This window comes from Musa acuminata, chromosome BXJ1-8 (assembly GCF_036884655.1).
Source record: "Musa acuminata AAA Group cultivar baxijiao chromosome BXJ1-8, Cavendish_Baxijiao_AAA, whole genome shotgun sequence".
In the NCBI taxonomy this organism is placed as follows: Eukaryota; Viridiplantae; Streptophyta; class Magnoliopsida; order Zingiberales; family Musaceae; genus Musa; species Musa acuminata.
In genome coordinates, this window is record NC_088334.1 from 52,398,085 (window position 1) to 52,420,557 (window position 22,473).

General features: G+C 43.8%; 3 protein-coding genes across 4 annotated transcripts; 2 read left to right on the plus strand and 1 right to left on the minus strand.

The window, feature by feature from the left end:
• Window positions 1-426: 426 nt before the first annotated feature.
• Window positions 427-13,482, minus strand: LOC103995559 (la-related protein 1B). 2 transcript variants are annotated; one of them, XM_009416164.3, is made up of 6 exons: window positions 12,822-13,482; window positions 12,064-12,592; window positions 11,817-11,979; window positions 11,647-11,737; window positions 1,479-1,550; window positions 427-1,264 (listed from the first exon to the last, which is right to left on the minus strand). In XM_009416164.3, the coding sequence occupies exons 1-6, from the start codon at window positions 13,203-13,205 to the stop codon at window positions 953-955; spliced, it is 1,551 nt and encodes a 516-aa protein (XP_009414439.2). In that variant the 5' UTR covers window positions 13,206-13,482; the 3' UTR covers window positions 427-952. The 2 variants fall into 2 exon arrangements, with proteins under 2 accessions (XP_009414439.2, XP_009414437.2); XM_009416162.3 differs by having other exon boundaries at window positions 12,064-12,682.
• Window positions 13,483-17,950: 4,468 nt separating this feature from the next.
• On the plus strand, window positions 17,951-19,337 carry LOC135588817 (aquaporin PIP2-7-like). Its single transcript, XM_065081148.1, has 4 exons — window positions 17,951-18,308; window positions 18,403-18,698; window positions 18,810-18,950; window positions 19,054-19,337. Exons 1-4 carry the CDS (start codon window positions 18,023-18,025, stop codon window positions 19,174-19,176), a joined length of 846 nt encoding a protein of 281 aa, XP_064937220.1. The 5' UTR covers window positions 17,951-18,022; the 3' UTR covers window positions 19,177-19,337.
• Window positions 19,338-20,949: 1,612 nt separating this feature from the next.
• Window positions 20,950-22,344, plus strand: LOC135588815 (aquaporin PIP2-7-like). The gene is made up of 4 exons (XM_065081147.1): window positions 20,950-21,303; window positions 21,386-21,681; window positions 21,763-21,903; window positions 21,999-22,344. The coding sequence occupies exons 1-4, from the start codon at window positions 21,012-21,014 to the stop codon at window positions 22,116-22,118; spliced, it is 849 nt and encodes a 282-aa protein (XP_064937219.1). The 5' UTR covers window positions 20,950-21,011; the 3' UTR covers window positions 22,119-22,344.
• The last annotated feature ends 129 nt before the right edge of the window (window positions 22,345-22,473 follow it).

A 22,473-nucleotide genomic window follows, 5' to 3' on the forward strand; every position in this document is an offset into this window, starting at 1 on the left:
GCTCCTTTTGCAACTATGCTAAAATAATCTCTTATATCTGGTCATAAATATACAAAATATTCTATGAAATATCTTAGGAATAAACAACCCTGAACCACTTCTATGACATTATTCCTATCGAGTAATCAATCAATGATCCTCTCAGAGTACGTCCAAAAACAAAATCACGCCACCATCTCACACATCCTACACTTCAGTTTGAAAGCAGAAGATTTAATCATGTATTTTTGTTTAACATCACGAGCGAAAGCATAAATACTAGTGCACTATTCATAAATGGTACCCCAATCTTTGCTAAAGTCACCATCAGCTGGCCGTGCCTTAATGCACCACTACGTCAGGTCTTCCATAAAATTGAGTTGATCGGAGACGCACTTGACCCTGAATTAACCCGACACATACATATACTCTGATAACCAGAATCCATCAGCAAGAACAAAATTTACACATCATTCGAACAAAGAATCTTTAATGACAGAAAATGAGAATCACAAACACCGTCAGCAATTTGAGGGAATGGTTTCCAGCTAGGAATAAAGCCATTTTTACAAAACCAGCTCTTGGAACATAAGAACCGATAATATCCATTTCTACCCCAAAAAATGGCAGTGTATGACCCAAAAATAGTGGGGGATTAGAATAAAAGGAGACCCAAAACTCGGTAGCAATGAGTATCACCAGTCAGAAAGCACCATTCAGCCCAAGTCAAACCAAACTATACAGCTAGAGAGCAGTAGTCGGTCAACCAAGCTATTGGATTTAAATTATTGCCTTTGTTTTATATCTAAATCTTCCTTTTTCCTTCTATTCCCCCTTTTTATCTTGGTTGAGCATTTGCAGCTGAAGGCAAAGACGTCAACTAAAGGATCGCATGCTCATCTCTTCCGTTTCATGGATTGATTTTAAGCAAATCACTCCGGTCTGATCTTTACACAGACTAGATAGTTCTGACTCATTGCAGTGATGATTGGCTGTTTCCATCTTCAGCAGGAGCATCTTGCATCTGGTTGTCGATACTCCCAGATGGCGATCTACTATTAGGCATCTCATTATGAGTCTGACTCATACTAAGAGGGTTCCCATGAATCTGACTTGTACCATGTAGGGAAGAACCCTCTTCTAGTCCAAAGGCATGCATCTGAGCAATGACTGAATCGTGGTCTGGTGTTCGTGGAGATTGGGCACTGGAAGCAATCTCATATTGATGTGGAATTGATGACAATGTCCATCTCATCCAATCGCCACGCCTCCTTATTTTCTCACCCTGCATCAGATTTTGTATCAACAAGTGTGGAAGTTGTTAAAACAGAGTACATTAAGGAATTTACTCTGTTTTGGATCGACAGATTTTGCATCCGTCGCCACAATCTCATAAAAGGCACCTAGTTATCAATTAATTCTATGTTCCTCAAGAAATAAATTAAGGAATTTATAAAACATAGTAAGATGTTAAGAAGTGAAAAGGGTGTAAGTTGTACCTGTACTTCCACTACTGTTGAACCTTGTACAGCATCCAATATATATGGAATATCCTCCGTCAACTGCTTGACCTGAATATGATGAAAGAGAAGGTTGTTATTAAAACACAAAAGAACTAAAAGGAGATATGAGCAAATGCTTTAAGCATGAAAAAAATATCCAGCTCCTACAGAGAATAATGGTTTTATCCTGCCATCCACGAGGCACAGTAAGTCAACATAGTATGTTGATCACATCTAAACATGAAAGATGCCCAAAAGAATGCATTTATGTAATATACCCCATCTCACCCACACATCTGGACTACCAATCAAAGGCAATTACTACAAGGACATGAACACAATGATCACAAGAAATTAAGATGTTTATACACAGCATCTGCTCAACACCAAGCATAATAGGATAACTATATGCAAACTGTTGTAAGCTATTCTTTTTCTCTATTTCTTTTTTACAGCTGTAAGCTATTCTTATTTTAACCAACAAGACTTGTTATCTCAACTTTTGGTAGTAACAAGGTGAATAATCTCTCCTGCTATGGCTTTGCCTGAGAAAATAATAACTAATGTTCGTGATTGTTTGTGTAGTGCATTTAAAGCAAATAACTTTATCATTAGAGGTGGAAAACCCCAAAAGACAGTTGCAAATGAACAAAAAAAGTGAGACAGTTTGTCCAAGTGCTTGTAAGATACACATTGTATTGAAATAATAAAGTTCTTGATCAGCTACATGCATCAGCATCCAGTTATTTAGAAAGATACATCTGCATGCTTAGGAGTCTAATCCTTCAATTTGCTTAGCTTCAGAAACACATGACAAACTTACAACAAAAGAGTCACATATGAGACCCATAAATCCACTAGTGGGGAAGATGGTTACAAGCATGCACCAATTAATTACCCATGCACTCAGAAAACAAGAAGAAATATGCAGCAGAGAAGAACCTAATGCAGTTATGAATAATCAAAAAGCTGAACCATCCTACAGAGTTTTTTCAGTACATACTTTCCAGATATGATACACATGATCAATTTTCATTTGTGGAGTTGAAACAAAGACATCAGATCAGAAATTTCTATACAATCTAAATCATGTGATTAAGCAATTAGGTGTACCTCTTGACTAGTGGTATTTTGTCTTTCAACATAAATTCTCTTTACATTCTTAAACCATGCAATCAAGTTTACCTCTTGATCACCAATCTGTCTTATTGATCACTTTTATTATATTGGCATGCATAGGGGAATGGAATGATCACGATTCTATAAGGACTAAATATCAGAAAAGTCCTACAACAGAACTGCCACAATTCTGAAAAGCAAAAAAAAAAGTAACTAGACATAAAAAGACTCTCAGAAATGAGCAGGAATTCCCTCTCCATCTCTCTCTTTCTAACTTGAAATTTGTTTAAGTTCTCTTATTTTTCATCCAATTTCTAACCTTTTTATACTTATAAAACAAAAATTCTTATCCACAACATTCTCTTTACAACGAACAAGATAATACAATCATGAATGTAATCTACAATCAAATTCACGATGATCATGAAGCTAAGACAAATCTTAACATTAAGACTAATGTGACTTGATATTAGGTGATCTTGAGGACAACCACTGCAACAAAAAAATCCTGATGCAATCTTATAAGATCGATCTCTCTCTCTCTCTCTCTCTCTCTCTCTCTCTAAGTCTTTTAGTATTTTCTTACATATTTTTATTAATAGACTACAAGAGATATTTGATAAGATTAGAGCCTATTTCAATTATAAAAGAACTTATCAAGTTACCATAATATTTGGGTCAAGAGAATTCATTGGAGTCCTAGGATGTGTCTATGCTTGTTGTGTATAGAGTCAAAGAGAGAACAAGGAAAGCAAAAGTTAGTAAGATTCAACAATAAACATTGGTTTAATTTACGTTTTTTGGACAGTCGATCATAATGTACCTCTGTCTATGAATAAGCTGATAAATTCTGATATTGAGACAATGCTTCTTTAGGACTGGGTCTTGTTTATATTCCTTGTTTCTCTCATACAACAATATACGTTGGTTTATTTACTTTTTTGGAGGGTCAATCATCATGTACTTCTGTTTAGGAATAAGATGATAAATTCTGATATCGAGACCAAGGTTTGAAATATCATGTCATACTATCACGAATGGTCGTCACGCATCCGCAACAACTTGGTTCAACGAACTGTTCTGTCACGGACAAACTTCTAAACATGGTGTTTGATGTAATGCTTATGTATGTCCGTGTCTTTTGGTGTCTTCATGCTTTGTACAGCATGTGGAGGGACGGCCGAAAGCTTATAAGTCCCATTTTAGTTGGGTTGGTGGCCGCTTTAGGCTTGTAAATAAAGGTTGTGTCATGTGGACACGTATGAGAGATATTCGGTCTGTAATGGACCATTTTACCCTTTGTTATGCAACTGTTCAAAGCTTGTAAAGTCTGTTTGTAATTTGCATTGTCTATAAAGTGTTTTTCGGACATGTTTGCTTGTGGATCCCGAGTGAGGCGTTTTCTCTGTCTTGTTCTCTCTTTTGTGGGTCCTAAGGGACCAGGGGAGGCTTCGGGGAGGCTGACCTTTGCCGACGGACACGCAAGGGTGCCGCACGACTTAGGCAAAACCAGCTAAGTCCGTGACAGATGGTATCAGAGCGGGACAAGCACTCATAAAAACACTTAGCATGCAAACGTGGGGGACCTAGCGGGGCTGCGTTTAGGGCAGTCAGCACACGCGCGACCGTTTAGGGGAAAACGGGCATGGAGATGTAGGGAAAAGGAGACGCTCGGAGGAGCGGGCATCTGAGATTGGCACTCAGAGGAATGGCCAACCCTTCGCACAAGAGGCACCACGAGAACAGGCAAGCTTGGAAGAATCTGAAGCGCATAAAGGTTGGGATGGCTGAGTTTGAGCTACGGCTCAACGTTGACAACCATACTTGATGGTGCTCAAGACAAGCGATACGCTTGGTAAAAGATGAGACCATCCAAGGTGGAATGAGTTGCTCAACGACCAAAAGAGTTATGCAAAGCTCACAGAGGTGAGGGGAATTGCTAGCTCGAAGAATTTGGTACTCATGCATGGGCTTGTATGCGGATGATGGAATGTTCGCGGCCATCCCAAGGCGACCGAAACTCGGCGCCATGGAGCATTGAAACATTCTCTTCGGCATGTGAAGGATACGTCCGTAGAAGGCTGAAGTGTGCAACGAGTTCAGCATGTTGCTAGGCCTTGAGGGGTGCAGCGGGGGCTGTATTGACGTGGAGTCGCAATCTAGCAAGTGCGTTTGCAGGAGGCAGAACAATGCACAGTTTGTTCAGTAGATCGGAGTAGTCCAAGGGGATGGTGGTCTCCGAAACGAAGAGAGATGTTGCTCCAACGGGACAGCTATCCAGGAGGGATAAGTCCCGGCTCTCCAGAGGGAGAATCATGTGGGGCGGACCTCACAAGTTGAAGAGGAGTACCTCAACAACCAACAACCCCACGAAGCTCGATGGACTGAGCAAGCGGCGAGGAGTCGTCACATGATCTCGCTTGAGAGAATGCATTGGTGGATGCATTGCGAGATCAAGTGGGGGAGCGACCCAAAGCAACACAAATGAAGGCACACTTGGAGTCGATATGGAGATCGGACTCAAGGGAGGGCTGACCCGTGGAATAGTGGGTGCGAGGGCCACCATCAACTCAATGCAAAAACGAGGAGCAGAACAACTTGGGTGTAACTTGACAAAGTACCCAAGCCGCATGAAGGGAGCCAGCATAGAAGATGGAACATGGGGCAGAGGCATAGTGCTTTCCTTGGACAGAGGTCAAGGACATGAACTCTTGCAGAGGCAAAAGCAGGATCATGTTGTTCCATGGGTCATTCATTCTAACGGAGCGGACTCATCTTGCATGGTGCCAAAGACGAAGGGAGCTTCTGGGCACATGCACTTTATCTCGGAGGAGCATTTGATGGAGGAACTAAGGCGACTCAATTTGTGGATGCGAAGTTGGGTTCAGAAGGCCTTAGCACGGGGCAAGAGGACGCAGAGGCGAGTACTCTTGAAGAATATGCCACAGTGTTGTCATTCAAGTTGCTATGAAGGAGGCAGTGCGCAGCGAAGATTGTGCTGGTAGGGGCAGAGGCCCAGGATCCAGACAATGGTGCACTAATTGCAACGAAGTCGGGGGACTTCAGGAGCTACTAGGCGACGGACTGTCCTAGAGCGGTGCTTCATCTTGGTGTGACCCAAGAGTGGGTGGATGAAGGTCGATTGCCAAAGGAGTGAACAATATCGAAGGTGGAAGGGACCCTGCGATGTTTTGGCATAGGCCACACATGGAGGGGCCACAATTCGAGTTCATCCCACAAGGATCAGAATGCAATGGAGATGTCACCAGGAGGCGACATGGTGCAGCGGATCGTGGCAGAACAGTTCGTGGCAATGCGATGCACACAATCTAGTCCCGTGAGGGACTAGATCATACGGAGGTATGATCGGGAGCTACTAGAAGCTCCACTTCGGTAAACAACACGACGGCAAGAAGGGCTATGGATTCAAGGAGTGAAGGCCATGGTACCGCAGAGGCGGGTCTTCCGTGTGTGCATCGAATTTTGCATCGGATGAAAACCTTGGTCATCAGCATATGGGGGCTGTGTTCCACCAAGGGAAAAGTTCGAATGCAAGTACCAGTGAGTCCCATGGGAGGGACTTGGTCATAAAGCGGTATTATCGAAGCAGCTGGAGAGTTGGACTGCTCCATAGCTCATATTCGCTTAAGGGAGCTCGACAAGTCAGAGGACAAGGTCGAGTAAGCGAACGTTGCTACCAAGGAAGCTAAGGAGAGCAGAATCGGTGCAAACCCTACAACGTGATGGCAGAGGCCATGCATGAGAGTTGCAGTCTGTCTTTCCATCGACCAAAAGGAGCTGCTTGGAGAACACAGATGTGTTGAAGCAGGGGGTCGAAACGGGCGAGGAAGCAACGACGAGTCCAGAGGGACTTTACTACCCAAAATCAAGCATCAGTTAGAATGGAGGTGGACTCGGAGGAGTGCCACAGAGGCATATCTACTGATTGTGAAGGAAAGGGATGCAAATGCGAGGCAACGGATAGTAGTGCCATGGGCATGGCAGCGCCATGGTACCGCAGAGGCGGGACTTCCGTGAAAGTCATTGATCCCTTGCTCTCATGGAGGGAGAGCGCTTGGTCGTGAAAGGGGCCGAGGAGGTGGAGCATGCAGAGGCAAACTCCAAGTACCGGGACAAGGCGGAAGGGCAGAGGCCATGGAACTTCGTAAGACCGGTGTCAACGAGTTTCTCATCAAGATAGCCGAAATTGAAGGACTTCGGGTCATGCAAGAGTGCACGACCAAGGAACGAAGCAGATAGTACGCGGTGCTGTACCTTCGCTACTCAAAGGAGTAGGCGGCAGGGTTGATGGAGAAGATGGTACAATCCCAGAGGCGACCAAATCTATTAGAGACTTACTCCAAGTTGGGGTGAAAACTTCCTGCATTCCAGAAGTTCAATGGCATTGAGAAGGTGAATCACAGTAGCTAACTCAACGCAATGAGTACAAACACTTCAAGTGCTTCAGAAGTGTGAGCAAAGAGCAGGCGAAGGCCAGTAACCAACTCGATGCATGGAGTACAACCTCGAGGAGGCGGGCGAAGTCAAGTAACCTTTGCCTTCTCAACTCTTAAGAGAATGGGCGAAACCGAGTATCCCAATTCTCTTATCTATCCAGCAGAGGAGCTCTGCATATGTTCAAAGACCCTTCGACGATAATGGAAGACAATAGTTGTCAAATCCTCACCAATGGTGATCAGTGTTACTGAGTGTAGATTGTCCGCTTCATTTCCCAACGAAATGCCAATCGAAAGCGGTAGTGATGCGAACCTACTTGGATGTGACAACTAAGTGGAAGAAGAGTCAATGAGCAAATTTTATGGAGGAAGGACCCAAAACTTCAGAAGTTTGCGAGACGATGCTCGTTAAAGCTCCAACAAGCATCCACCCAGTTCAAGCAGCATGAGGCATTTGAGAGACTGGTGCAGTAAGGATGGTCTTTTCCTTCATTTGAAGGATCCGCAGGAATCAACAAGGGTCAACACAACTCAGCCAACCCCACACCGGAGTCAGAGTCATTGGTGAGTTGAAGCAGCATGGCGGATCAAAGGTTCGACTACTCACAAACAAGCAATGGAGAGCAGCTGGGAGCCAAGAGGCGCATTGTAGCTGGAGCAGAAGATTGAAGACTCAGCAAAAGCGAGGAGTTGCAGTGTCGGCAAAGGCTTCAACGAGGACATCGAAGGAAGAAGTGGGGGAGAATGTCACGGACAAACTTCTAAACAGGGTGTTTGATGTAATGCTTATGTATGTCCGTGTCTTTTGGTGTCTTCATGCTTTGTACAGCATGTAGAGGGACGACCGAAGGCTTATAAGTCCCATTTTAGTTGGGTTGGTGGCCACTTTAGGCTTGTAAATAAATGTTGTGTCATGTGGACACGTATGAGAGATATTCGGTCTGTAATGGACCATTTTACCCTTTGTTGTGCAACTGTTCAGAGCTTGTAAAGTCTGTTTGTAATTTGCATTGTCTATAAAGTGTTTTTCGGACATGTTTGCTTGTGGATCCCGAGTGAGGCGTTTTCTCTGTCTTGTTCTCTCTTTTGTGGGTCCTAAGGGACCAGGGGAGGCTTCGGGGAGGCTGACCTTTGCGGACGGACACGCAAGGGTGCCGCATGACTTAGGCAAAACCAGCTAAGTCCGTGACAGTTCATCGCTTTTGCATACATGTACAGATGCTTTGCAGCATATTTTGCCTTGATTTTATGTGTTTTTGCTTGTAAAAATGCATGTTCGAACAGGTTGCAGCACTACAGTGCGACCGCTCACTGCGCCGGGCAAAACTACCCTAAAATGGATATGTTTCCGCATGCCACGACCTGTTTTCTGTAGACCACAGCTGCACACAAAATGTCAGCCATCTCAGCACCCTAGAACCCCCCGGGTGGCACAGGGTTGGATGGGGCTTTGGTATATTGTAAAACGTTAAACAATCTTCACAAGTTCGCACGTTAACTTGACAAGAATTTGCCTTCGCGTCCGGCACCTGGTAAGCAGTTGTTTGTGGACTTGTAATTGTTCATTCTACCTTCTAAAGTCCTTGTTTTCTCCTTCCACTCTTTTCTCTCTTGCACTCAAGGTGCTCGCTGAATTGCTTGTGAAGCTTCCCTCTTCGTCAGACATCGGGACTTGTCCGTTGCTCGTATTCAATATAATCAACTTTTTGTTTTACAGATCTTTCGGGACCTATACGAGGTTGCAACTAGACTGACCCTTTGCATCCACGCATATGTCGCAAGGGCACCTCATGATTTAGGCAATCCCAACTAAGTCCGAGGAGTTGGCGCAAGGATGCTTCACGACTTAGGCAACTCCAGCTAAGTCCATGACTTTGCCGCAAGAGTGCCTTACGACTTTGGCAATTTCAGCTAAGTCCGTGACAGTACTGCCCGGTATGGGTGATACATACCAATCCACCAACAAACCGACATGCGAACCGCCTGCCGCCAAGCGATATCAAGCATTTGGCTATTTTACTTTTTTGGAGGGTCAATCATCATATACTTTTGTTTAGGAAAAAGATGATAAATTCTGATATTAAGATCAAGGTTTGAAATACCATACCGTACTGCTCGGTACAGGCAGTATGTACCAATCCGCCGACAAACCGACATGCAAACCGCCCGCTACCAAGCGATATCAAGCATTTGGCCCCGTATCGGGCGATACGGGGTTGTACTAGCTAGTGCCGATCGATTTCGACCGTTACCACCCTGTACTGGACATAGGCATAGCATTCAACAACTCGCTTAATCCATAGACATGGCAGTGACGTGGACAGCAGTGTCTCGACTGATGATGGTAGCGACGTCAGGGAGTCGTTGGTCCTATCTACACAATTTGATGGTGGTGCATGAACCTATTAAATCTCGGATTTTTATGATAAAATCAATTAATGAAGTTATGATCTAATGAGCATTTGAGTGATGCAAGACTAACTTCGATCATAGAAAGACAAAACGATTAAAACAGGAGAATCAAACATTGGGCCGGAATGGATCATGTTAGAGATTGGACGTTGGACCAAAGGATTGGTCGATGTGCCGAAAGATAGACTTCGTGTCATGAGTTCAAGCATCGGGCCAAAAGATTCGGACATTGCACCAAGAAAATTGAATGTTACGGGAAGTCAACATGCCGATGAATCGAGCAATACACCGAAAGAGAGGACGATGCGTCGAAGATTCGGACGAAGCGCTGGATGAACAAATGACATGTCGGACAACATAGGATTCATGTTTGTAATCGTTTGTGTCTTGATCAAAGTAGTTTAGGTTTTAATTGAGTTGGTTTTGGGTATAACCATGCCAACTTGATTAGGGGCCCATTGAGCCTATTGGAAGGTCAATTCAGTAACCTGAAGTTGGGCTAAGCAGTGGCACCACCAGGCCAACCGATGGAACCACTTGTGAGCTAGAAAGTACAAAATGTACTTTTCCGAAAAACCCGATGGTAGTACCGCCCAGACTGGGTGGTGGTACTGCCAATGCACAGGGTGGCAGGCGATGGAACCTCTAGTACCCCGAAAACCCAAGGATTTAAATTTTGGCTCCATTTTTGAAGTCATTTGAGTCCTATAAATACCCCACTTATTCTTACTTGGGATAGTAAGAAAAAAAGTAAAAAGGGGAAAGAATTCTTGAGGATAAAAGTGTTATAATTTCTCTTGAATTATTGAGTCTCTTCCTCCTTCTAGGGTTTAGAAGACTTTCTAAGGGAGGAGTAAGGTCTCTTTGTAAAAGAAGGGTGTAAAGGTTCTCTCTTGAGTTTGTGAAAAGGAGAAAGCGTTGTAAAAAGGGTAGTTGATCTTCGCCCATTGAAAAGATCGATAGTGAAAGTCGATGGCCTCGAAAGAAGAGGAATCGGGAGTAGACATAGGTCGAAACATCCGAACCACTATAAATCGGTTTGCATTTCCTTTATGTTTTTTATTCTTATTACTAACTGATTTACTCATATTTCAAGTTAAACGTATTTCCGATACGGGTTTCATCGAACAAAAGCTTTCAAATCTTAACTTTTCGAAAGCACTAATTCAAAACTTTATCCTAACTTTTTTTTTATTTTTCAGATATTTTCGAAGGGTTTTATGCCTATTTTAAGCATACCGTTCGGTATGTCGTACCGTACCATATCGAGTAAAGGTCGGTACACCGATACGATACGAGATTAAGAACCTTGATTAAAACAATGCTTCTTTAGGTTTGAGTCTTAATTATGTTTCTTGTTTCTCTCATGCATATTCTTCCACTTCCGGAGCAATATAGGTCAAAATACACTATCATATACCAGATACCATATTGGTCTCTTAATTTGTCAAAACAATATTGAACCTGTATTTAAAACTATGGTTAGAAGAGCATAAATAATAACATAAAAACAAATTAGCCACAGGAAATTTTAAATATTTTAATACATAAAAAGTTACTGAAAAAGAATAATTGAAGATAAATTGGCAGAATGCTTCTCATGTAACTCAATGTCCGAAAGCAATATCAATACAAGAATTACCAAGCCACAAAATTCTTATTCTGTAAAAGCAATCACTAACAAACTCTTGATCAAAAGAGCAAGAGAAGGAAAAACAAAATAACTATGATTTTGACATCACTAGGTAACCATAAAAAAGAAAAGCAAAAGTTTTTTTAAAAAGACAAAAGCTCGATATTATCAAAATGAGTCATGTTTCTTAACAATTTTTCCTCTTTCCTTTAAGTCATGTGAAAACAAGTATATTAATACTAAAAAAAGTTTAAAGTGAAACATCATACTTACAAAAATTAAAAGAAAAATAAATAGAAATGATATCAGACTCATTATTACTCGATTCCATGACCTTCAAAATTCCAAGTTCTTATGGTAAGCAAATTAATGTCCTCTTCTTCAGCTTTATATTCCAAGACAAAGACAAAGCATCTGTATTTTTTTAAAACAGAAATAATGATAACGGACACTTCAGACTTCCCAAACTTCTTATCATGGCAAGTGGTAAGTCATAACCAAAAATAAATGTGAAGAAGCTACAAAGTAACTTAAAACAACTCACCCGATTGAATCCAGCAATCAAGGAGATAGGAACCCAACCTTGATCATCCATATTCCTCCGCAGGAAAGAGTCTTTGCAAAGATTATCAGGACTGAAATGCAAAACCATTAATACAATGACATGGAACTGCACAAGGAGATATTGGTTTACTATAGAGGTTTTTATACTACCTGAAATAGTATTCTATCTGCTTCACCAGCATAAAGCTCTTATGATCTACCGAAGGATGAAACATTGCTGAAGGATTCACTGGGGATACTTGATGAGTGATGAAAGGCATGCTCCCAAGTGTGTCGGGAGGAGGTGGGGGAAGATAATAAATAGGAGGAATTTCTGGTAGGAAGTTCATGAAGATCATCAGAACTCTGAAACAGAAATGACAAAATACAAGAACATCTTAGTAGAGACACAACTTACCGGGGTAGCCCATGGGGCTCACAAAAGGCCATATATGTGGCGGCATACTAAGAAATTGTGCCATAGCAGGTGGTGGTGGTGGTGGTGGTGGCCGAATGAAAGGTCGCGACTGTCCCCACTGTTGAGCCAATGGAATCGACCTATGTGGATTTCTACCACTAAAACCCCTAGGACTGTTCCAATCATAGCCTCCCCGGTCATGATCATGCCGGGTTCCATAGCGACCATGGTGAGAACTGCTACCTGTACCACCACTATAATTTCCTCTGTGGTTGCCACTATAGCCACCTCTGCGACGATTGCTGCTTCTTTGCAGCTGTGGCGCGAATTCATCACTCTTATGCTGATCCGAATTGCTATTCCCAGTGCTAGCAAGGCCCTCAGGAGAAGATTCGTGGCCTTTGTCCACACCGACTGGTGGCATCTCCGAGAGAATAGAAGGTCGTTGAGGTGCTCCAGGACCGTGATTATATGATGAACTGCTGCTAATGGCATCGCTCTTCATCAAATTAGGGTTCGGATTAGGTTCCTGGGGAGCAAGCACATCATAGTTCGGGATAGACCTAGGGTTCGTATTATTAGCATTTAGCTTCAGCTGGTAAGCGTTCATCATAGACCCCTAATAGCATGCACACAAAAATCACTCTACATTCATCGATACGATAAAGACCCAAAAATCTCAATCACAGAAATAACAAATATAGAATATTTCTTTGCGATCGTAGGCACAAAGAAGCTCAAAGAATAAGGGATCGCACCAGGGGGGCAGCGGTCGACGATCCCTCAGCCAGAACCTTCAACGAGTCCAACGAGGAGGATCTGGCAGACGCCCTCGACCCGGAAGCCGAGAGCGCGGGCCAGGAGTCCGCTCCCATGACGGGACCCACCTCGATCGCTCCATTGGCCGGCACGTTCCACGCGGGCCTCTTCCCGCGGTCTCCGGCAGCATTGCCGCCGGTCCCGTGCTCCTCGTTCTCCGCCGTCGGGGGGGCGGAGGCGCTGGCACCAGAGGCCTCCGCGGGGACCGAGGAGCGACGGGAGGGTTCCGGGGGAGGGGACGCCGCAGCCGGCGAGGAGGGGGGCCCGTAGGGGGAGGCGCCCTCGGCATGATCGGGAGAGGAGGGATCAGATGCCCGTGACATGATCGGGGTGGCCCAGGCTTAGGGTTCCCAACGGACGAGGCAAGCGAGAGAGTGGGCGAAAAGGGGAGGGTTTGAAGGGGGGGATCGGGGAAACTTCGCAGGGCGTGTACTGCGGAAGCCACCGGCAATGCCTGCGCCTCTTTCGTTCCAAGGATTCCGCGCACGTAAACCCAGGGAGACACGAAGGAAGAAGAAGAAGAAGAAGAAGAAGAAACTCGCCGCCCTCGCACTCTCGCTTCTTTATGAGTTAGTTTAGTTTTGGGAGAAAGAGAAGGGGGGCGGTCGTAGTTCTTCGTTGGAATTGCTGTGCTTATAAAGAATACGGTGGTAGGTGATAGGGAGACGGAAACACCCCGGACACTTCCCCAAATTTACCCTTTTGTCCGCTGACCACCCGGTCCTCAGCACGGTGGTTGGTTGAATCCAATCGCCGAACTGGTCTCGTCGTTACGTGATGTTAGCGAATGGCGATTCAGATTAGGTCGGACCGCATTTGGGTCGAGCCGAACGCGATCGCAATCAAGTCTGAGTAGATCAAATTGCACGGGATCAAAGTTCATGGAATCTTTCGATCAGGGATTCTTTATTCGTGGAATATATATATATATATATATATATATATATATATATATATATATATATATATATATATATATATATATATATATATATATTTGATTTGCGACAGGTGCTAAATTCAAGTTGGTCGAGTCAGACCTTATCATGCTAATTAATTGACTTGGGAGAATGGAATGGAATGGATTGGATTGTTCGATCAATAAGAACATTATTCACATAAAATAGTTTGTATGGAATCAATTTCTTTAATCACTAAGATGTTGTTTAGTTGTGCATGTAATGATGGGATGGGCCTTTATGGGCAGGAAAACGATGGATCCCTAAGAACACATTCATAAACACAAAGTTGGTACTCGTAATAATGAATATAATTGTACATATGATCAAATCAATCTGACTGCAATGTATGTCTAACTTATGATCAAGTCAATCCAATCAATATTTTTCTTCGTGACCAAGTCAATATACGAGTCATTCATTTCATTCCCAAATCATTTAGAAAATAATTTTCTTTCAATATATATTTCAATTCTTTAGTGCAGCTGTAACAATTTTTTTATTCTAATGTCATTTTGTATGCTTAGTGTTGATTTCTGTACTTTTTTATTCATAATAAGGAAACATATGATTTCAAACTCATAAAATTGGTTTGAATTTGCTCTCAATTGTGATCAACAGACAAATCTCTTGTTTTGTTTAATTAAATCATTTCCGAAGCAGTAATGGAATAAATGCAAAAATAATAATAATAATCAAAACTTGATTTAACACGTGAAGCAAAAGCACAGCTACAACAATATATCAAAGTTTTATCTTCGCATAGTACAAGTAACATAAATAAGACTCTCTTCTACATATGAACATGATTTATCTCCTTTTACGAATGATGTCGCACTCAATTTTCAGATCTAAAATCCTGGATTGGATGTCCCAACGTGAGTAGTATTAGTACTTAAAGAGATCCACACTTAAGTTAGTAAGAGTAAGACATTCAATATCCGAGAGAGAAGCTAACCTATATTGTGTTAGGATTTGATGTTGATATTATAAATTTCGATATCTTACAAACTCCACTAACTAGGGTTCATGTATCTAATCATGATTAACAAAAATATTCACCCCATAAATATGAGTCTATATTTTTGTACCACGACAAAAACTCTAATTTAATTTAATATATTATAAGATTTGTTTGGAGAGAAAGAAAAGGATTTAAACAAAAATAAAATAAATCAAAGAGATTGATAATCAAATGATATATTGAAAAGTTGATACAAGATGAAATCTTGCATATATCTATAAAGAAAATCAAATTCTTTGTTACATGAAAAAAAGTCAAAGTTCATCATCGACTCATATATCATTTTATTACGGAGGAAGAAAAATATTTTAAAACTTTAAATAAATTACAAAGATCAACTATCAAATGATATATCAAAAAATCTATGCAATAATAATATGGTTTGATAAATTCTGCCTATATCAATAAAAAAAATTAAAATTTTTACTATGTGAGATCAATTACAAAATCCTTGAATTGTCTTTGTTGAATCTCTAGCTATCATATCTTTTGAGTTATGATACCACTTTATAAGGGAGAGATGAATTCCAAAAAATTAAAAAAAAAACTTCGGAGATAAATAATCAAAAGCATACCAAAAAATTGACTTAAGATAAACATGGTTCGATAAATCCCGACTATATCCATGAAAAAATTAAATTATTTTCTATCTAAGATTAATTATAAGACCTTGATTTATTCTTACTAAGCATGTATTTCTTTGTATACCCTCTCACAGAAACCCTAAAGAATTTATATATTTTTTCTCTAGAAACCCTAGAGAGTACCCTCTCTTAATACCTTAGAGAGAAACACAGGAGCATCAAAAGTATTCCTCATATCTTACTTTATCTATATCAAAATATAGAGATAATTGAGATATAGAGTTGTCTTCCTTTGTGAAAACTCCTCCTTATACTAGGACGTTAGCTCTAAGGATAGTAAAATACCTGCCAACCTCAATAATCTCTTCTTTGGTGAGATTTTATTCATTTTTATAGAATGTTAAGAGAAAATATATCTTCTTACAATCTTCATTACTTATCCTTCTTAAATATTTGATCATCAAATCTTTTGGGTTCAACTTATCGAGAAGGAAGAAAAGATTTTAAAAATCAAAACAAATCATAGAGATCAATAATCAAACGATATACTAGAAATTTGATAAATTCAACTTATATTCATAGAAAAATCAAAATTTTTAGCATACGAGACCAATCGCAAGACCCTTGAGTTGAGTTATCTTCACTAAAGCATATATTTTTTTGCATTCCCTCTCACATAAACTCTCAAAAAAATTATATTTTTTCTTTTATCCTCTCTAAAAACTCTAAAAAGTATCATCTTTAGAAACTTTAAAACAAATCCAAAAATATCAAACATATTTCTCACTTTTTATTTCTTCTATCAAAACATACGTAAGATATTTATAGAAAAACTAAGTCCTGATTGTCAAATAAAAAAAAATTACGAGAATTTTTTCTTATATTATGCTTTTTTTATTTCACGTTTTAAAATATCAAAATACTTATCAATCCTAATAATTTAATATTTTAAATAAAATTAAGCTTGAGATTCCACGTGTCCAAGCTGAAATATTAGTTGTATATTTCATTTGCTAAGTACATTGTTGCTGCAAACAAACACCTGATTAATTTAGAGGGTACTTTCATCTACAGTGCGGCACCAAAGCACTCAACTTCATCTTCCAAACTCAGTTCCGCTGATGAGTTCCTCTGATCTCAACAGCTCAAGGCACGGAACAATGGTTCGATAGTACACCGACGTCTGGCATTGGCACAGTAGGTTCTTTTCTCCTCACAAGATCCCATCGTCACTGTATTACAAGCATCCAGTTTCTGTAGCAGCAACACAAGAGAAAAGCAATCTGCATTTGTCTGAAACTTGCATGTGTAATCCAGCGCAAGACGATTCCTGACCACATCTAATGCAAAGAACTAATAATGGACCACCTCATCTCCAACTAGCAAGCAATTCATGTGTCAAAATCAATTTTGATAAAAGATAATTGCAATTCAATCTGATATAGATGTTGACTCGTAGCTCGATAAACTTAAACTAATGCATAAGTACTAACCCTTGAGTAAACTAATATCATTATATATTTTGAAGATTACTATTGATAACCCTAAACTTCATACAACCACCTTTAATGATAATGAAATACTATTATTTTACATAATCACCTAATTATCTTCATATAATCCATTTTTGCCTTAGGCAAAAATGAAAGCCGGCAGTAGCCATCATATGGTGCACTAAAAGCATTGTTTTCTTACACAAGCCAACAAGGCAATGTGAAAGATGGCGACACTATATGTATTTTATGAGATAATATCTGTCCTTGCCACGTTTTAATCGACAAGAGATAAACACATTATGGTCACTAATCGCATGCAAATCATTGTGTTAATGTATGGTTTCGTAATAGCCGTACGATCGACCCCTCGTGATCCGGCGGCTTCTCCTAATGGTCGAAGAGCGGGCGGGATCACGTGGACTGCTTTTGCGTGGGACCCGACCGATCCCGTGGTGGGCGGCCGCCACGGAGGCCTCTTGGAGTCGAGTGGGCAATTTTGACTCGGTCGATGGGATCGATCGCAAGGCTTCCACTTCGTTCGACGAGCACGTACGTACGGACACCGGCCTGACAGCTTCTGTGAGAGTGGATAAACGTTTGATCTCACGAGGTGGTACTGATCATTTCCAGGTCACTGCAACTCGAGGGAGGCAGTGGACATGATCGTGATCCGGTGCTGCTGTCAGTCTCTGCCATGTGATCTCCAGCCGATGGTCAATATGATCTCTCATATTGCACTCTGATCTCATGGGTGGATGGCCATCCGGTACTTACCCGTCGGCCCTTCTGCTCACCACGGAACCATTCCTCCATTTTGGATAGCTTACCGGTGTCGGATGCCAGCCTTTCCCTCCTCTGTAGCAGCTATGTTAGATGGCACGAGGGGAAAGGACCGCAGAGAGAGAATGACACAGACTCTCTCTCTCTCTCTCTCTCTCTACCAATTAAAGTTCGTGTAAGCGAAGGCCAGTTCTGTGGTACGCTATAAATCCCCGCAGCCTCTCTTGCTTTCTGGTCAGTGCAGCAAAGGCGCTTCTTGGACACCAAAGAAACGGAAAGGAGGGGGGAGAGACAGGGATGACGAAGGAGGAGATGGCGGAGCACCCGCCGGCGAAGGATTACCACGACCCCCCGCCGGCGCCGCTGCTGGGCCTTGGAGAGCTCAAGCTCTGGTCATTCTATCGGGCCGTCATCGCCGAGTTCATCGCCACACTGCTGTTCCTCTACGTCACCGTGGCCACCATCATCGGCTACAAGGCCCAGTCTCAGAACGACGAGTGCGGCGGCGTCGGCATCCTCGGCATCGCCTGGGCCTTCGGCGGCATGATCTTTGTCCTCGTCTACTGCACCGCCGGCATCTCTGGTTCTGGCATCATATCACTCTAAACTCGTCGGGTTTTTGGACGAAGAGTCACTCCGTTAAGCTGATGATGTTGTCGTTCGCTTGATCTCTTCAGGTGGGCACATAAACCCGGCCGTAACATTCGGCCTGTTTCTGGCGCGGAAGGTGTCGCTGCTGCGCGCGGTGTTCTACATGGTGGCGCAGTGCATGGGAGCCATATGCGGCGTCGGAATCGTGAAGGGCATCATGAAACACCAGTTCAACAGGTTCGGCGGCGGGGCTAATGTGGTGGCTCCAGGCTACTCCAAGGGCACCGCGCTCGGCGCCGAGATCGTCGGCACCTTCTTGCTCGTCTACACCGTCTTCGCCGCCACCGACCCCAAGCGCCGCGCTCGCGACTCCCACGTCCCGGTATGTGATTCATCTCACATGCATGACTCACTTGTCATCCATGCACCCACACGAACGCTCCATTTCTCTGAACGAGATCGTTGTGCTAAAGCTTTCGTCATTGTGGTGCAGGTGTTGGCTCCTCTGCCCATCGGGTTTGCTGTGTTCATGGTTCACTTGGCCACCATTCCCATAACTGGCACGGGCATCAACCCCGCTAGGAGCTTCGGACCCGCCGTCATTTACAACCGGCACAAGCCCTGGCATGATCACGTCGGTCTCTTCACGTCTCCAAAGTCCATTACGTGATTTCCTTTTTGCCTCGAGCGATCGATTCATGAGAATAATTTCTTGCATTGTGCATGCGTCGGTGCAGTGGATCTTCTGGGTGGGTCCTTTCGTCGGAGCACTGGCGGCGGCGGTATACCACCAGCACGTGTTGAGGGCGGCGAACGTCAAGACTTTGGGCTCGTTCAGGAGCAGCCGGAGCAACTGTTAGTGTGTGAAACTAAAAGAGCAGCACTGTTGGTGTGTGAAGGTGGTCTGAAGCCTGCGACATGGATTGCTTGTGGAGTTTCTCTTTCCTTTGGGTTTCTTTTTCCTCACTGTTCTCCTGTGGACTCTTCGATTTATTGTCCAAACTAGCTTTGTGATGGGTGACATGATGTTTTCCTGTTTGCTTTGCCCGTGGAGGGGACTGTCGTCCTGCTTAGGAGCACCGTTCAAATATATCTTGACGATGAAGGTGTCTTCTGGCATTCCCCAGAGACGAATCCCCATTTGTTCTTGAGCTGTAAGGCAAATTACCTTTGGTGACGGTGAACAGGGAGATGCCGAAAGTGCTTTAGCCCTGTAAGTTGGATTTCTGGTGCCAAAGGTTTCATGTTCCATTAATTACTCCTCGTTTCACAAACACAACTTACTAATTAATTTACAGAAACCCTTCCAATTAAACTCTGTAAAATGGATCATTTTTGTTCACTGCAGTAAATCTCACATCTGATGGGGGAAAAAAATGGAATCGATTTATATGATCAGATGACTCCGTCATTATTAGTTTGAAGGATTAACGATCATTATAATTACTACCGGAAAACTTTGTTTTCTCTTGACTTAAGTTTTACCCTCTCATTATCTTGACAGCTGTTATTTGTATCTATTTCTTTCCTATTATAAGAATATAATTGATTTCCTATTTCTTTCCGCCGTATCTCCCTCGGAGATATGGTGTGGGCCCCCTTGAATGTGTGGCCATCCTGGTGGGTACCGCCTTGCTTTGTTTTTTTCCTTTTGGCGAACTCGATGATGGGCCGATCCCAGCCGTCGGATGCTTGCACGTAAAGGTCAGTCGGGTGGGCCCGGACAGCGAAGTCCCGACATGGACACGAATGACCTTGACACGTGTGCCGGGCCCCATGCACCGGCTGTCCCGAATGCGGAGTGTCCAACCACCACGCTGCCACCCCCATGACCGACGCCTCCGTCGCCACCCTCCTTCTCTCTGGCCACGACGATACTCCTGCTGCTGCTGCTGCAAGACCATCAGTGCGAGTACATCATGCCTTGTTCCGTCCATTTCTCAATCCTTCTTCTTCTTCTTCTTCATGCGGTAACCGGTCAGTCTGTCCCTCTGGTTCTGAGCTCTTGGATGTGGCGGAGGAGATGGGCCACATGACATGGTCGGTCTCCTACGACGCAGAACCTAGATGTCACTCGCTATGCAAAAGGCTAGGTTTTTAGCTCAGTGGTGTGGGCGATGGTGGATCACGAGCTCCCACTTCGCTTGTTTAGGACATGAGCCTGACAAGTTTCTGTCAGTCTCCTTGGTTCATCATCATCAACCTGCACCAGGATTCATCTCTTCTCCTTCGCGGGAAGGCGGTACTGCTCAACATCGTCATCCTCCACCCGATCGTCCCTGCTCCACTTCCGAGTGCAGGTCTCCGCCATGTGAGCTCCAACTCATGCTTTCGTAGATCCCAGTCTGATGCCTTTTGACAGCAAACGCGACGGTGTGTGGCGACGCAGAGGCGCCGCTTTTTATCCCGACATGTCATTAGTAACCGTTGCCGGGCTTTGGAAAGAAAGCCACGAAGTCACGACACCAGACGAGGAGGAAGAAAGAGAGAGAGAGAGATGTGACTCGTCGTGCACATGGTTGCGCTGTAACTGGGCCCTGTCACCTCTCTCTGTCGCCGCTATCACGTCTGCAACACCACCCAATAATAATGCACCTTCGGCTTCTACATTATAAATCTCCACCACCTCTGTCTTCCTCCGTGCTGCAATCAAACATCCGTAGCTGGAGAGGAGAGAACAGAGTAGAGTAGGGAGATGTCGAAGGAGGTGATGGCGGAGGCAGAGCACCCGCCGGCGAAGGACTACCATGATCCTCCGCCGGCGCCGCTGCTGGACCTGGGGGAGCTCATGCTCTGGTCCTTCTACCGCGCACTCATCGCCGAGTTCATCGCCACCCTGTTGTTCCTTTACGTCACCGTGGCCACCGTCATCGGCTACAAGGCACAGTCCCAGGACGACCAGTGTGGCGGCGTCGGCATCCTTGGCATCGCCTGGGCTTTCGGCGGCATGATCTTTATCCTCGTTTACTGCACCGCCGGCATCTCTGGTTCTGGCTTCATTTCTCTCTCGACTCCTTGGATTTTGGAGGAAGTGCCACTTGTTTTAAGCTGCTGTTTGCTCCTCATCAGGTGGACACATAAACCCGGCCGTCACGTTGGGTCTGTTCCTGGCGCGGAAGGTGTCGCTGCTGCGCGCGGTGATGTACATGGTGGCGCAGTGCTTGGGGGCCATATGCGGCGTCGGGATCGTGAAGGGCATCATGAAGCACCAATTCAACGCCTTCGGCGGCGGCGCAAACTCTGTAGCCGCAGGATACTCCAAGGGCACCGCGCTCGGCGCCGAGAGCATCGGCACCTTCGTGCTCGTCTACACCGTCCTCTCCGCCACCGACCCCAAGCGCAGCGCCCGCGACTCCCACGTCCCGGTATGTGATTAATCTCACACGCACGACTCGCTTTGCGGCGATGCACCGGCCACACGAACGCTTCATTTCTCCGTGTTGCAGGTGTTGGCTCCGCTGCCCATTGGGTTCGCTGTGTTCATGGTTCACTTGGCCACCATTCCCATAACCGGCACGGGCATCAATCCTGCGAGGAGCTTCGGAGCCGCCGTCATTTACAACCAGCACAAACCCTGGCATGACCACGTCAGTGTCTTCGCGTCTCATAGATCTTGCTCTGCCAATCTCTGTTTCGTTTATCTTCTTCGAGTATGATTTGGTTCGTGCATGCTTTGGTGCAGTGGATCTTCTGGGTGGGTCCTTTCGTCGGAGCTCTGGCGGCGGCGGTGTACCACCAGTACGTGCTGAGGGCGGCGGCACTGAAAGCTTTGGGCTCGTTCAGGAGCAGCCGCAGCAACTAAAACAGCCGCTGCACCTTTGCGTTCCCTTCTCCGTCTGCCTTTTGTTAGCATGTGAAAGTGTTTGCTTTTTGTCCTCAACTCTGTTGCCCTGTGGACTCCTTAATTCATTCTCTTAAGCAGCTTTTAGTGGGCTACATAATATTTTAACTCATTTGGCTTTTGTTTGATTTGCTTGTGGAGGGGACTGTAATATTTTTCAGATGACTATTATTATTATTGTTATATCTTTTTAGCTTTGTTTTTGCTGCAATTATGGGATATTACATTCCCTAAAGACTGGCCATTGACCTCAGATCAATCCCACTCTCCTCTATTTCATCAAAACAATTCATACAAATCTATTAAAAAGAATTAA